This window comes from Lingula anatina, chromosome 1, assembly GCF_051362555.1.
Source record: "Lingula anatina isolate TDL-2025a chromosome 1, LinAna3.0, whole genome shotgun sequence".
NCBI lineage: Eukaryota > Metazoa > Brachiopoda > Lingulata > Lingulida > Lingulidae > Lingula > Lingula anatina.
In genome coordinates, this window is record NC_141767.1 from 25,914,575 (window position 1) to 25,931,971 (window position 17,397).

At 36.9% G+C, this 17,397-nt stretch overlaps 1 protein-coding gene across 4 annotated transcripts in view; it reads left to right on the plus strand.

Annotated features, from left to right (window-relative positions):
- The window catches only part of LOC106158445 (death-associated protein kinase 1), a 46,899-nt gene extending 36,273 nt beyond the window's left edge, over positions 1–10,626 (plus strand). For all 4 annotated transcript variants that reach the window (XM_013534433.2, XM_013534434.2, XM_013534435.2 and 1 more), the window contains 6 exons: positions 237–447; positions 2,072–2,182; positions 3,850–4,044; positions 4,641–4,900; positions 5,720–5,908; positions 7,843–10,626. In XM_013534433.2, the coding sequence (XP_013389887.2) occupies positions 237–447; positions 2,072–2,182; positions 3,850–4,044; positions 4,641–4,900; positions 5,720–5,908; positions 7,843–9,048 (2,172 nt within the window). In that variant the 3' untranslated portion in view covers positions 9,049–10,626. The remainder of the gene's footprint in view (positions 1–236; positions 448–2,071; positions 2,183–3,849; positions 4,045–4,640; positions 4,901–5,719; positions 5,909–7,842) is intronic.
- Positions 10,627–17,397: the final 6,771 nt, after the last annotated feature.

The following is a 17,397-nucleotide window of genomic DNA, read 5'->3' on the forward strand; positions in this document are numbered from 1 at the left end:
ATTTTTTACCCCTTTTGTCTAAAAACTATTAAATTCTGTAATACCAAATTCATGTACTTACACTTTTGTCTTGTATTTTTGATTGAAATTTTAATATCTTGAAAAATACAAACTGAATGTTATATCACTGAACTTGTTAACTTTTATAAATGATATACATAATGCATTGTTATTTCTGAAAAGAATGTTGATTCTATATTTTAAATATAGGCATCTTTCTTTGTTAATTGTCTCAGGACCGACGGGTGAACTTCATCAACCAGCTAGTGCCAACACGTCACCCATTGAAGAGAATCAAACTGAAAGTTTTTGGTAGCAGTGGTGTGGGCAAGACCACCCTGATTAGTTCCTTGAAATGTGGCTACATCACTGGGTTCTTCCGGCGCAGGATCACCAGCACTAGTGCCATGTTGGCCAAGTCACACTGGCACCAAAACCATCACAGAAGTAAGTTTTTTTTTACAGGGTAACCCAATGGTTTTCAGTTCTTTTTCCTGACTTAAAAAGCTGCCATGGTTTTGAATATCTACAACTTACCATGGCAGTTTTCCTGTAAGTAAATAATCGTAAGTGAAAGGAGGTGGCTTTGACAGGGATAAAAATGCATGCGACAGGCAAATTATCTTTCACTGTATGCTTGCATGGATGAAATGGATGAGAAAGTCACTTTAAAGGTTCTTATGCTGAATTAGATTATGATACATGTTTCTGTGCAGTTTTTATCAATTAGATTGTAGTAGGGCATATGCTTATAGGGAGTTATTAAAACATACTTTTTTGTGGGGCTTGGAAAAAAATGAATCAGAAATACATTTTTATTGCAAGTATACTACTGTGACGTGAGTTTTCATGTTTTAGAAATTAAATGATCATTTATTTTTTTATTAAAAAAACATTATTCTCTTCTCCCCATACCATCAAGTATAGTTACCAGTAATTGTTGTCAGTAGAGTAACAAATCTTTTTTATGACCAAAAGTGCATTTGACAAGAGTGGGGCTTTATTGTGAAAATTTTGTTTGTAAATACAAATTTGGCTTAAAATGCAAAATGATTTTTAAGAGAAAGGTCCACATATTAAAGGAAAATCTGGAATTTCGTCAAAACAGCGTGGGATTGATGCAATGCACAGCCATGCAATTACACTGAAATGGATCATTTATTTGCCATTTAAGTGCACTCTTTGAGTCAAACTGATTTAATAACCTGTGTTTGGAACGTGCTTTATTTTCATGTAAGGTCATTTCACATTAACCATCTATCCAGTTGACAGAATGGAACACATTTGACGGATGATTTCTTGATAGGCAGTCTAGCCATATAGTGTGTGCAAAAATCAATTGAAGTTTGTGGGGACTGCTTTCACCTGTAGTATGAAGTGTTCAACAGAGAATAAAAGAGAGAAATGTTGCTAATTTAGACCTTACACTTGTGTTTCATGGTTTAATGGTTTACCTAGACAAAACCACTTTCATATCCAAAATTATATTGATCAAGTCAGATCAAATTTGTAAGAGATCCTTTTTTTCAGATAAAAAGTCCTCTACTTTAGTTTTTTATTATCATTATTTGTGTGTGTGTGTGTGTGTGTGTGTGTGTGTGTGTTATTAAATAACTTTGAGCCTGTACATCACTTTCACAATAGAAGCAATTTATAAGAGGGACTTATAAGAATTCCATCAATTTCCCCCATTTCAAGGGTATTGCACCAGCTGTTCTCTATTCCAGTGGGACCATCCCCAGACAACAATTTGTATTAAACTGACAATCAAATGGAAGGGACCTTTTCCTGGCTTTTTAAATATTATTCTGCTATTGGTGACAGCTTATCTTTTAGCCTTTTTATGTGTCACTTGATAAGTATTAGTCATCTTTTTATAAGAACAAATTATTCATAGTATTTTATGCACATTTTTGCATGTTTAAGATATTAGCATTGGTTATTGAAAAAAATACTTAAACATTTATCTTGTCTGAATTTACTTTAAAATTCTGGTGGTCATAAAATGGTGGTCATGTGATTATTCGTCAGTGCAAAAAAATAATCACGTTATGTTTTTCTTTCTCATTAGGTCATGTGAATGGGTTGCAACGTCACAGAAGTCTTCCTAGTCAGTTGTCCTATGAAGTCCGACATGACCACTACACAAAAGGCATAGATGTTCAGCTTGCCAATATCTCTGGTATGTGACCTGGTCTCTGGTGTACAGCCAGAAATTTAACGTGCATATGGAGATAAAGGGCTGGTACAGGTCTCATTTAACTAAAGTGTTTTTATTCTATTAACTTTAAAATATTTCTTTTAAAAAGACTTAAATTTGAAAGTTCAGAAAATAATAAATTATGGCCCTTTGCCAAAACGTGCCTTTAAACATACCAAATTTAGACATCAATAAAAATGGGCCTGGTTGTTATTGGTTGAAAGACTTATTATTCCTCTACATATTGTAAGTCATACAAAGATAACAGAGAACAGCGTTTCTGAAAAAACGACTGACAAAGATAATGCTCAGCTGATATCTGATTTTAAGATATGACATTGGTTGCACTTTGACATAAAATGGGATACAACACTGCAGGAGTAATAAATTATTAAAGGCTATGGATTTTTGCTATTCTTTCAATATGTTACTGAGAAAGAATATTTGTGGAAGCTACGACCTACACCATATTGACAATTGCATCAGCACATATGCCACTGCTGCACTTCTGGTTCGACAGGAACATTTGACACAGTGCCTTATGTCTTTTGGTGTATATTTTCAATCAATTTCTGAAATTTAAATCTTTTGATTTTGTCATTCATATTGGTACATAATGACAAAAATTCAAACTTGGTTCGTAAAAATGAATAAAAAAAATTAGCAGTAGTTGATAAAAAAACATGCAAAAAAAAAAACTTGGTTATGAGGCCCCCCTTTATGTGACTTACTTAGTAACCTAAGAAAACATGTAGCATTTTGACTTTTTTCTCTTTGTTGGTGCATGAAGGCCATTTTCTCCAGATAAGTTTACGTGGATTTATCTCATCAAAATAAATTTTTAAAGAAAAATCTGTATTATGAAAGATGAAGTAACAAGGAGAAATATTTGATAAAGAAAAAGGCAAGTATCCGCCCAGGCATGTTTTGGCAAAGGGATATATATCTATATCTGGTTAGCACTAAATAAAAGCAGTTATTCTAATGAGTGTGCCACACTTGCATGCCTGCCATGGTAAACTGATGCTAAATTACCACTGTAGTTTTAAAACCATTGAAACCCCACATAAATCATATCACTTACATCAAGAGGATGTACGTTTTAGGAGAGAGAATGGCCTTCTCTCTGCAGGTCATGTCTGATAGCTGGTGGTGAAAGTCAAAGTGTTGTTTCTCATTAGGCTGATCATGGTGTAGTTTGACTTGATATTACCCCTTGTATTCAAGTTGTCCTCAAATGAACTTATTAAAAAAGTACAGGTGTTATTGGGAAGGCCATGTGATAATATAACTGAGGTATCAGTCCTGCCATAGAAATATGACAACTGGGTTAATTGGTACACGTGTTATTCATTACGAATCTTTGTTCTAAATGGTGTTTCTAAAAATGATTGATTTGAATTGCCAGGACTGAAAATAGTTTTTTAGTGCATTTGAGGTGTCACTTCAAGAACTCATCCTTTGAAATATATTTTCACATAGTTTTTGAAAATTAGTAAACAGGTGTACGTTCTGCCAGCTAATTTCCTGTTTCCTTAACAGCCACCCTCAAATCCACTTCCTCCACATCTCATCAGAATATATCCCATGCACAAACAAAAGCATTTGTCAAATAAAATTTTGAAGATTTTTTTTCCTTTTTTTTTCAGTTGCTGGAGACCTGAGTATCTGGGAGTTCTCTGGCTATGAGCCTTACTACATGCTTTATGACAACTTCATAGGCGACATCAACTGTGTCCACACTGTATTATTCAGCCTGGCTGACCCCCCTGACATCAGGCGAGCTCAGGTGGCCTACTGGTTAAACTTCATCAGGGCCAGAATACAGCCATTAGAACCAATAGGTAAGAACATCTGCTTTACCAATTCCCCTGAAAAGATATGTTGATTAGCTGTAAAAATGCACATTCAATGTGGCATTTTCATGCAATGGATTGTATCATTTACTTTTTTAATGTCAATAAATTAGACTGTAAGAGACACTGATTAGATTTCCGGAACTTGTTGAAGGAACCATGTTTGTGCAATGCTGTCGCAGAGAACATGCTGTTGGAAAGTGTTGCAGATCATATTATAGATTGAAATTGTCTTTATTCACCTTTCAAAACAGTTTGTTGGTCAGAATTTGCTTTAAAAAATATGAAAATTAAGATACTGTGGAATCATTAATACCAACTAGACTGTGTTTGATATGCCCTGATGTCTGACTGAGGAGTAATGAAGCTATTTCTCCATAGCATATATCACAAGAAATACAGTTCTTTTTCATAAATCCTCAGCTTCCTCTGCACAGAAAGTTAAACAAAGAAGGTAAAAATGGCTAAGTTCTGTACTGTTTACGATGAGAAATAAATAAATAGGCAATATATATGTAATATATAGTAGATTCATGAAAGAGCAGTGTGATATAAAGAGCCATTGGTTTGGTTTATTTTCTAAGGTCATTGTGGCAAGCAGGCAAACTTGGCCAAGATAGTCCTGATAGCCACGCATGCAGATAGAGCCATGTGCTTCAAGAATTCTCGCGGGGAGTTTGTCAATGCTGAGGCTCTGTCCCTGTTAAATGAAATGCGGCAAAGGTTTTGGCTGGACTTCGACATCTCAGAGTCCATATTTGTCCTGGATGCCAACTCTGCCATGTCCAATGATATGAAGGCATTTAGACACTATCTTGCAGATCTAAAAATGTCCACAATCCAGGTATTTTACTATTTTTATTTTCTTTGTCTTTTCTCCCTCTCTCTCTCTCTCTCTCTCTCTCTCTTTATTTTGTGTGTGTTGGGGTATTTTTAAATTTTAGTTAATGGTTATTCTCTTTATTTATTTATTTATTTATTTATTTGATTCCAGTGGATGTCAGGTAGAAAGAGCTTAGTAGATATTTAGCAGATATAAAAAAAGTGATGATTAAGTAATCAAGTTCAGTCAAAAAGAAATATTCCATAGCTACAGCTTGAAAATAAAGATTAATGTTGTTTCCCCTTGATGTAATAATTCCTAGATACTATTTGAAGCCCCTGGAAATGTTTAATTCAAAAGTTTCACCACTCATTCCTTTTAATTGTTTCAACCAAATTTCCACTCGCTATTATTTTCCATTTTCCTATTATTCTGGGATTGGTATTTGCTTTGGGCTTTCCAGATATGTTTAATGCCTCAGAGCAAAGCTTTGGGAATATGATAGAGACCCTGTTCTTAGATTATGTTTGAAAACAATATCAATCAGAGATTCAGTAGGGAGTATTAAAATGTTATTTTTTTACCTCCCTCTAGGTTTATAATACCAATCAAAACTGTTGAGAGTTCTTTTTAGTTTAAGGATGGCATTTATCTTGGTGGTCTTAAGACTCGTGGTGCAGAAGTGAACCTATATTAGTTACAGACTGACGGATTGATCAATAGAATTAATCAATTAAGTTGCTATATGAATGCATCAGTTCATTAATATTCTGAAAAACTGCCTGGAAAAAAATTATAATCATCAATAATCATCCAAACATTTATTTTAACTTTTTTCAGCATCTTCCAACCACCTTAGGTTTTACTGACGCAATGGTGGCTCAGCTGCCATCATGGAGAAGGTCTTCCTCGTCTTTTCCTGTGTTGTCATGGCAACAGTTTGTTGAGTATGCTAGGGCCAAGGTGAACCCTCTGGCCAGTGAAGAGCATTTAAAGACTTTAATACAACAGCTTCAGTTGATGGGAGAGGTAAGCACCTACTTGGAGTAAAGCACTTTAGGGGGGAAGAAGTGGATTGGAGAATAGCATGTATTTGCTCCATCATTTAAGTTTTGTTGTTTTTGTTAAGGGCGTGAACTATTTGAAACCAATATGTTTTATTGACAGCAGTACATTGAACAGCTATAAACATGCTGCCAGTAACCACTTTGCATGTTATGTGGCAACTAACATCAAAGTGAGTCAGCAGTCAATGCTCCTAGCCTTATAAAACTAAAAGTAGACAATAGCGGAAGCCTTTGAAGTTAGATTTTGAGTGAATATTTAAAAATGATCTTTCCCTGTGAGCGGAGTGCTGCATTGTTTAGGTATCTTGGAACATTTTCCTGACGCTTCAAATAACAATAAATTGTTGAAGCCATTTGATTTACGGAACAAAAGTTACTCTGATTCATTTGCTCAAATGAAAATTTTCAGTGAAGTCAAAACAAAGACAAGATAATGCAGCACGTGAGTCTTTTACTCATTGCCTGCACAGTTTTCTATAGTGGAAAATCAATCTTCTTTTTCAAAGTGCTCATACCGTAATGTGTATATTGATTTTTGTTCAAAGAAAAATCATCTGATGGTATGAAAACATGGCATGTCCTGTGATATTCCCATGGTATGGAATGGAAATTTCTTGAACAAATTATAGATGGTGCATGACATGCAATCCTATTGTTGTTTTTACACACACTCCACTTGAGTGGGTAATGTGCTCGTGAATTAATTATTGTTTGTACGTAAATTGCTCATAAAATTCACACCAAAATGGTGATTAGATGTATTCTGAAAAAAGTGTAACTAATAGCGTAAGTAATGACTGAAAATATTATTTGAATTTTTTTTAACAAAAAGGATAAATCTTGAAAATTTTTAATATTGGTGTGAAATGTTTGTAGTATTTAAGTCACTTTTGTACTATCTGTTACCTATTGCCATTGGAACTTCCCTTCCAGTAAAATAACTGTGTTCTTCGTAAATGTTTAGTAACCATCATATTGTTAGACATGATTATATTGTCTCATTTAAAAAAAAAAAAATATATATATATATATATATATATATTCCTTATCTGTTCTTATACTCAACTTAAAATGCATGGGTATATTTCTTTGTCTCTCGTATATTCATGTTTAAGAAAGGAAAGCAGTTGTTTGCTGCTGCAGCTGTCCAAAAGGTTTGTTAAGTTGTTCTTTTGGTTTACTTAAAGTCATAATAACTCTTCGTTTTGGCCAAAAATGGATTTTCCTGGCGTAAACGGCAATTTTCCCGTACTTACCAATGGTCAACGACCCCATTCCTGCATTCAAAGTTAGTCCAGGTTTTTTTTCCTAAACGCTTGGTTTTTTGTTAAAATCTCTTAAGAGATTTTAACTGACGGAGCTCTCTCTGACATAGCGTATCGAGCGGGGTTTTCTGACGACCTACTTAAAACCGCGGGAAAAGCAGACAACAACAACACTTTATTACAGTAAAATAAGATTCATACGATATAATCGTCTTATTGCTCAGAATGCATTTATATCCACAACGTGTGCAGTTCTGGGCTATTCATTATCCGACACACTGTACAAAAACTCGCAACTTACGTCTGAGGATTGTGCTATATCTTATCCCTCCACATGTTATTTTGGTCTCGAATGCACGCGAGAATCCGCGTGATGCGCCAAAATCCTTGGCAACGAATGCCTTGACGACCGGGAAGAAAGGCACCGAAAGCCCTATTGACAAGCACAGTTTTTAGTTTTACTACAATAACAGCCGTTTTAGTGGTGAAATGCAGTATAATATATTTCTGTGTGTTGTTTAGAATGTATTTCTTGCGGAATTTTGAATCTCAAAGGAAGAGTTATTATTGCTTTAACAATATATCATACATATTCAGTCATACTCCTATGTCTATATTTTTGTTGCCTTAGGTAATCTACTTGGAGACAGATTCTGAGCAAGACCTGGTGATCTTGTCCCCCAAATGGCTATGTCATGATGTCATTGGTGGTTTACTGTCACATGACCGTATAGTGCACACACGTCCAACAGGTTGCTACACAGTGGATGACTTCCAGATGATGTTTCCTGAGGCAGATGCCTTGGATCTGCTACAAGTCCTGCAGGCTGTGGAGATGTGTGTGCAGTGTGAAAATGATGGGGACATAGAGTATGAATTCCCATGCTTGAACTTCGTGGAGACTTTGCGCGGACTCTGGGAAAGTGACTCTACGCTGACGAGTTATGGAGGTGTCCGTTTGCAGAGTGAGGTCCCAATGCAGCTGAAGCATATATTTCCTAAAGTTCAGGTCCAGTTAAGAAGGAGCATCCAAAGTGAGAACCAAGACCCTGACAATGACTTGTACCAGTGGTACCATGGCTCAAAATTCTGTTGCGGACTTATGGAGGGAATGATAACCCTAGAAGACTTCGATGCTATAGATATTAAAGTACGTGGACCGTCTGATTCTGGGAGCACATTATACTATTTCCTGGATGACCTTGTGTCCCTAGTGGAGCAAGTGTTCATAGATGCATGCCCAGGATTGTTCATTGAAAGACAGCTTCTGAGTTCCGCCCAGCTCCAGAGGCATTCTCTTCCTGTGCACGCATACTCCAACACAGTGCTGCTGAAACAGCAATTGCTGGGCGAGCTAGAAGTGACTTACAATGGCACCAAGGAAAGGTTCTTTGATGTTTTGTGCCTTCATTCAGAGGAGGTTGAGGCATCGTTAACACTGGGCATAGACTTGCATGTATCTGCACTGTCGCTGCACACACGGAGACACCTTAGTTCACTCCTAGATATTCACGACCACATGGGGAGAGACTGGTGTTTGCTAGCAGTGAACATGGGGATGACAGATGCCTTGCCAAGACTGGATTCCTCTCAGGATGAATCTGAGAGCAAGACGGACAAAGTGTTGCAGAAATGGAGCAAAGAGGCTGGCAGTACGATTGGACAGCTGATTCTCAAGCTACAAGAACTTGGCAGGCAGGATGCTGTGGATGTCCTACTATATACTGCCCCTGCATATAGAGTGTCCCCCCTGGAAGAGCAGAGTCAAGATGGCCTAGAAGGTGCTGGAACCCAGGGGTATAACTCTACTAACACTGTGTCAGACCTTTCCAGGTAGTTATTTTTTCAATAGACACAGCTTTCAAACAGTGGTGCCCCCTGATTCAAGTTCTCAGGAGGATTAGTAATTTAATTCCAGAGCATAATGTCTTCAAATTAGATGTATTTATTGTTATTTGTGATACCATACACTTTACTGAAATGAACAGAGCAAGAAAGGGGTTAGGGGCATTCTCAAACATATTATTGTTGCTGTTGTGTAGCCAATTTAGGAGGAACCATTCATCTTGTAGTCATAGTCTTTCAGTTGACTTAGATCAAAGCAATATAAAATGTGTTGCCTTTGAACATTACCAAGGACAAGGAGACTTTTCAAATGCCCATGTGTGAATTTAAAACAAAGAGATTAATTTTGTTTCATATCTCGTAGTAGATGAAATAAAGCCAATGCCTGTGGTCTGAAACTCAAAGGATAAATTTAGATCAGAGTATCAATTAGCTAGTTAATGGTTATCGTTGGGTAAATATAGTTATTATCTTGGGTAAATTGGTTTTGTGTTATCTATAACTGAATCAAAGCTAATCTTTATGCACTAGATATTTCACAGAAAATTTAGCAATGCTTTTTTGCACTATAGGGTTAATTAGTTATTTGAAGGAACCATTTTTCTCTCCCAAAAATGTAATTAAGCTGTAAGGCTGATGTTATTGAATTTGCTTATGGCCATTTCCTTCTCTAATTTAATTAGCTACAGTAATTTGGGACTAGATCATAAGTGTCATAAGAATTGCCATTGTTTTGTTATTAATGCTTACAGTGCTGCCATGGATATATCTCCATGAAGCACATCTGATTTAAGTCTCTTTTTTTATTTATTCTGTTTTTCACCAATGCATTTTTATGAGAGAGGAACATAAGAGTATATATGAAACCAGGGCCAGAAAATTATTGTATCAATTTGTACGCTAACTATTTCACAAGGTTTGGATACTAATAATGGTTATTAATTCCTGATGGTTACTGTTATCCACTTTGTTGAAAAGTAGAGTAGGAGAGGCAGGGAGGAAGAAAGGAATTGACGAAGGAAAAGAGACGGGCATTGGATTATGTAAAGACTCAATTGGAATGTGTTCCAAGAAAGAATATCTAGGTATTTTTATCACATCCTCAATTAAGCCTTATCAGCAAAACAAATTTCATTATCTGAAATGCTGGTTGCAATAGATAAAGGGAACTTGGATGAATCAATCTGCATAGAGTATCAGAGATGTAATAGAATTGGTTGTTGCCACTTAGCACTGTATTGTCCAGATACTTAGGGGACTACTTGGGAGTTTGACATTCTTTAAACTAGTCACAAAAGAAAGGGTATTCTATTAAATGTTGTATTCTACAGTTGTCAGTTTGACTGGCAGTTTTCAGTGTGATAAGTGATTCTGATATTATTTAATGTGCGAGTTAATATGAAGTCAGTCGCCATTCCATGATATTTTAATTGGTTTTAAAGCCCTAGATGCCACAGGTATACAATTGATTATATTTATAAAATGTTTTTGAATGATAAAATGGCGACCTATTTATGGATGCTCAGAATTTTTCTTTGGCACAAAATAAAATTAAAAAGTCTTTCATTGATCAGGTGTGTTAGTTTTTCTTTTATCACTTGATACATTTTTTTTATTATATTATTTTACATATTTATTTTTATTAGTATTATTAATTTTTATGTTTGCAGTGTAATAATGTTCACCTTTTTTGCAGAACATAAACACTGGAAAACACGAGAAATCGTTTAAATTTGCGACATCCTGTATGCAGCAATTTAACTCTTAATTTATTCCTCAAGTAACATTAGATGTAATGAAAATGAGGGCTCACGTGCGATGTAGGAATGAATTAACTCTAAAATCCTTATTGTATTTATTTATCTAAAATTCTCTCGTTACTTGATATTGGTCAATTGATAATTTTATGAATAACCAGAGCTGCCCTATTGAACGAACTTGATAATGTATGAAATTCGGACAACTGTTTTTAGTTTCTTGTAACACACTAGCCGCAGACCGTTTTTTTTGCCCATAGTACAGATTGACAGCGTTACTTATTGGAGTCAATAACCTAGGTGAGTTAAGCCCACAAGCTATGTAGCGGGTGTCTGCAGGTAAAACACGGGGTTACCTGCGCCTTTGAGGTACGAAACGGCTTTTGGAATTGACCGAGCAAGTAGTGAAATGCCATTTGGAAAAGTCGGAAGGGAAACTCTGTTGGCCTTGCTCGCTCCTTGAAATGTCAAGAGTAATAATAATATTTGGGGAAAGCTGAGGTCAAGCTATTCACTCTCCGGTTCCAGAACAATTTGAAGAAGGATCTGCGATTTTGAGCTTCGAAGTAAATACGTGGGAAAGGTACCTTAACGTTTTGCGCATAAACGGACAAACATAATAATATACAGCCATGCAAATTTATTATGATAAACGGATGTCCCCAAAGGTTAAGATTAGTGCCACTGCTCGATATCGACCTTTAAAAAAAATGACACCAACAAGACGTAAATTGTACGATAATTTTGAAAATTGGCCATTTGTTAATAATTTGTACTTTTCATTCGTGCTTGTGAATTTCATCTCATGGTAACAGTCCTACATGACATATTGGAACTTTTTCAATGAGAAAATTTTTCAATGAGAACAGTGATTAATTAAGATGATCTCAGGATATATGACTAGCTTGCCAAACGTGCGTCTTCAATGTCAGTATTATCCCATGAGCACTGTATTGAAATTTTATATAATCTGAATTAAGGAACCATGCCCGAATTATGATTTTTTGGCGGAGACTCTCGGAACGTTCCCATTTCGTCTGACGAAAGTTGACTCACCGTAACTTTTCTACAATTAAATCCGAAGATATCAATCAATTTCAAACGGAACGTACGTCCTGTTGCAACGTACAAAATGAAATTAATTGAGTGATTTGTGTACATAAGCATGAAGCAAATGCTCCGCGCCAGTCTAATCTTCGCCACGGAATGCTTGTCCACGTTTGTGATATCTGCATACACTACCTCTATGACCGTCATTGGGAAGACTAGCAGTATATATGCAATGCTGACTATGATTGGAATCATGGTGAAATATCCACGCGCATCGCGGCGCTTCTGGCGTTCTCTTTGTTCCCCGCTGTCCGTATTCAGACTGTTTCTTGAAGTTTGCCTGGTGAGAGAGGACGAAAAGTTTTGCTGTCGTCTTTTGTCCAACTGTGCTAGGTTGACCACTAAGACAATGTTCATTGGAACCAAGAGTGACAATGGTAAGAATGCATAGGCGACCATGTCCATCCAGGGCCAAATTTTCCGCGCCTCGTCAGTGAAACAACGATAATGAAGCTGTAGTTTGTCAGAATCGGAGTTAAACTTGAAACATTCTTCAACTATTGTGTATGTGAAAAGTGTAGATGAGTCAAATATCGCCAAACACACGCCTAAAACTGCTATCGTAATTATGGCACGCTTCTTGCCGTTTTTGGCAGAACACTTTGTTGGAAATATAACCAGTAACAGACGCTCCATGGTGATTGCAACAACGCACCAGACAGCAAAATGTCTCGTGAAATGGTACAAAAATCCACCAATAATTGAGCACAATAAATCACTCTTCATCTTTAAGTCCTCCTCCGTGATTTTCCCGACCCAGAGCCGGAACGCACTGACATATAGCACGAGGGTGTCCATTACAGCCATCACAGCTATATACACAGATGCCGAATGTTGCCGAATAAATTTGTCTTTGCTCACCACCAGGAGTGACAAAAAGTTACCAATTGTTCCGAGTAGAACTAATGCGGGTAAAAACCACATGTAGAACGTCCCCGACAGTTTGTACTCGTCAAAAGAAAGCATAAATTCATCGAAATCATCCCTTACGTTGTCCCAACTTACTTGGACATGCTGCTCGTTGTAGTAGCACGTGGCTGTCTTGTTAGAAGACATACTTAGATAGCATGTGTGACAGAAGTACGCAGCAATGCTCGCTATATATGTTACTGCGAACAATTCTCGATGTAAAACTCTACATCCCTACAGCTCATGTAGTCGTCTGGCTGAGCAGGCTACACTGCTGGTCTTGTTGTTTGTGATATACAAACATCACATGGGATTGGCTGAGCCCTATGCAGCGTCACGCTGCCTCCGTTAATGACATCTAAATCAAGGAAATCGGTTTCTGAACAGCCATAAAAAGGTAGGCCTGAGCCTACAACAAAAATGAGGAATTGATTGGAAAACAATTTGGACTAAACTGTAAGTGACGGTATGATATTTTTGTAGGAAAATGATGGAGCTCATAAATTATCTTTTTTGAACCTCGGCAGTAGGGCCTACATGTTATAGTTAAACAACGATGCCAATGCGAAGTTGCACTTTAAATTCTTAAAGACATACTGAAATCAAGACAAGGGGTTAAATGATAATTTTTGTGCCCAAAAGTTACTTCAAATTCATAGTACACCTGAGGTTTCACAACAGAATCCGAAAACAGATTTGAACCTGAAGAACAAAAATTTGATCTACTTCAGTTTAACAGTAAGATAAACTCCTATTAATCCATTTAAATAGAGTAAGTCTTGGTCTGAAACATTAACCATGTTTCTTAGTGTAGTTAATGGGCGCAATATTTCATTCAATTGGACTACCGGTGATTTATTTGGGGTCAAAGTAGGCTTAAATTTTGCTCTAAAAGTTAGGACCAAATTACGTCTGTAGTTATTTTGTAAAACCAGCACCCAAATGTTGATAAAATACCATAAATTCACTTTGCATATTTTTGCTTCTATTTATTTCTATTTTTTAGTGAATTTTTATTTTTATTTTTATTTATTAGTGAAAATCTCTATATAAATATATCCAATAAGATGTCAAGTTAAAGGTCCAATATCTCAAACTGAACATGTTTTACAATCTCTTAGAAAACACAGCTGTCTAGGTCTCTAGGGAACGCCAATAGTTATCAGCAATTAGTTATTCTACAATATCCATTGGCGTGAGTTCGTGTATTCTGATCTTGACTCCTACAATATATCTCTATTATTTAGCAAATAAAATGATATCGGGGTCCAGCAAGTAGCTGTCAAGTAGTTCGAAAAAAATTCAGAGGTATCTTGAATTCCATGTTTAATTCCAAATCTGAACACAACCTAAGCACATCTTTAAGTCTGTTTACTGTGTATCATCAATCTAGGGGCCTGTTTTGTAAACGATGACATGTTAAAAAAGTTTGTCTAAATAAAAATCTTTCCAGAGCTGAGTACGTTAAACCTACTTTGTGTTCAACGAGAAACAGAGCCCAGTCTAAGATGAAGCGCAAGGCCTTTTTCATTTCTTATTGAGTTGTCATTTTATCAGCAAACTGCAGAGAGCTCTGTGATTTCGGGCTTGATCTCTACTAGTAACACAATTTCAGTAGTATTATCCTGCTGTTGCCCTTATATCAACTTTTACCTTAAGATACTCCACTGGTTCTGTAATCTTTTCAGCGCCATCAGAGAGTTATACTGAGATATGCAAAAACTGCTACCTGTTGGTTATGACTTACATACAACCTGTCATGCACTTGATTTATCTAAGCATTTTTTCAAAGAGAGAAGTAATTAAAAGGTAGAAATTTAGCATAACCCTGTGCAATGTTGTCTGATGACAGACACACAGATCAACAATCAAGACAGAACGTCCTGATCTTGGAAGGTGACCAAGATATGATCATTTTGATTCTAGCAGATCAATTCCAAGGTGGCCGTCCTGGCCTCCTTCCTTGTATCAGCTATGAAATAAGATTAAACGTTTCCTGCAGGCAGAAAAAGGGCAACAAATAACATAGTTAATTATCTTTGATTCCTGTGAGGAAATGTTTCTAGGACTCCACATCTAAATGTCAAGTTCAGTTGCGGTTTTTTCGTGAATGATGGATTAACTAGTCGACTGAAAACGGGTCAGTAAAAAACGTAATTAAATTAAGCACAATTTGAGTTGAAATAAGTGGGTCAATGTATGTCACGTAAATGTAATTTTAAGTCCCCTAATATGTAAATTGTCGCAATGCTTAGCGTATATGCAGTTGTAGTTAACATTTGTCGTCCGAAGTCGGTGCCCGAATATTGCCTGTGCATCGATTTTGTACGGAGGTAGGCGTGAGCCGTCCGAAATCGAACGGATTCTCGGCCTTCGCAATCAAGCCTAAACTTTTGACAATTTATTAATCGTTTGCTTGTATAGTAGGCTGTACCAATTTCATCGTAGTTGACACTGAACAGTTCCCGTGGGGGCATTGTTCGGTGGAATCGCAATGATCGGAATGGTCGATTCCGTTTTTGTCTCTCTACTTTCCACCTTTGGTGCTTTGGGGGTAGAACGATAGTGAAACTAAGCGTTATTGCATTTCTAAGAATTTGAAGTCGTGTGTTTTCTTATTCTGACCATGTGGGGGCTAAAAACGAAGAGGGATTGTAGCCTACAGACAACGTATCGATCTTCAAAGAAGACACGTAGAGGGTGCACGGCAACTGCACTCAGACTGAAAGGGCTCCGTATGATCACTCTCAACCGACAAACCGATTTTCCCTACCTTACCTCAAGGTCATGTCGGAGAAATGGGATTGCACCCGTTCAAAATGTAAACTGGTAGGTACTCTCCCTTAGCCACTTACGATGTCAAGAAAATCGCACGGAAAATCATGTAAGATTTCATCGTACGGTGCCCGTGGCAAATCTAATCTAGTCCTCGAGGCGGTACCACATATTGACAAGCAATCGAACAACGCCAATGTAATCACACTCATGGGTTTTGTAAGTGACACAGGCAACATTTCTAAATCAGATTTAAGTTTGGAAATTTCTTCTTCATGCTGATGTGTTAAGAGACAATTGTGAATTTTCTGTGAATTCTGACGATCAATATCTTCACACTGTTATGTACAACAACCCACTTACGAAGAGCGTAAGTGGAAACTACATCTTGTATCCTTTTCTTTTATTTTCACATAACAGCCCCCTCTAAAATAAAAAAAATAGCCCCAGAAATTGGTATTACCAAGTTTTTCCTGTTAGTTCTTTAAAAAGATCACTAATTTACAAGCTCCTTTCAATCTTATTTCTCGATCTATCATGACGTATTCCCTGAAGTATACCAAAAATGTCATCCCAACCCACTGACACATTGTTCTTTTACCCGACTGCAGTGTCACTCCCACTACTTACAACATTTTGTTCTAGGTAGGCACTAATATTGCGACTCGTTTTTTATCTAATAGGCAAATTGTGAATCTAGTCATCCATCATCATCGGACACTTGTTCAAAATCATGTGTGGGACGATGCCCTTTCCTTATAAAAAAATGTTATAAACACTTGGAGAGAGGCTGCACCAGTCTACGAGACTACGAAATATTAAGCGCTGCATTCATTTGTACAATAAACCCCAAGTGGACAATACACTGACTATTGAATAATTCAGAATGCCATGTAGTTGTGACATGGGATTCCTGGTCCTGACCTCTGACGCCAGGGGCTTCTAAAATAGCACACAAAATTAAGGTATCAGCGATATAATGATTTTGCAACACAATACTACTCTGACCACACACTGTGGTCAGAGAGTAGCCTGACCCTAGCTGTAGGAGAAAAGTGTAGGCTATATGATAATTAAGGTTGTAAAATAAGGTTGTCCAAATGCCTTCAAGTTTTCCGGCGGGATTATAGCCCTAATTCCAGGAACTTGTCCAACTTAAACAGGATATTTACTGCTTTGATACAAAGGACGCACACCCCGTTATATATGGACATCAAGCAAAGGTCTAGCAAGAACATGTTCCTAGTACGTCCAAATTGCCTACTTTTGCTCAACGTAAATTGAATTTTAGTTGGCAATCCCTTTGGACAGATCTCTTAGGTCATTACTAACTCCATTAACATGCGGTATCCTACCGATACGCTCTGTAACCTGTAGATATTCAGGCGAAAAGGAGTTAAATCGCTAGTGTAATCTAAAAAGAACTTTGAAAATAAATACGTTTTCTTCAGTTGTAAACCATATGAAAAACAAAGTGACTATCTTTGCTGCCAGCAAGCAACAATATGGTAGAGATTTAGGGGGAAAACTCGACGTATCTGTGCCATATTCTTCAAAACGCCCGAGCCCCGTTCTCATATTTTTTATTCTGTATTGATTAAACATGGCATTGCGAATGACCAGTGAATAAGTGACCACACCTCACATAAGTGCGTCCCCGAAGATTTAAGGGTATTTTCAGACAGGAGAAACTCATTTTAGGAGTCAGAACATAATTTGTTTAAAAGTGAATTGAATACAACTAAAGAAGTGTATGAAAGCACATAATTTTAGAGTTCGGCACTGCAGTC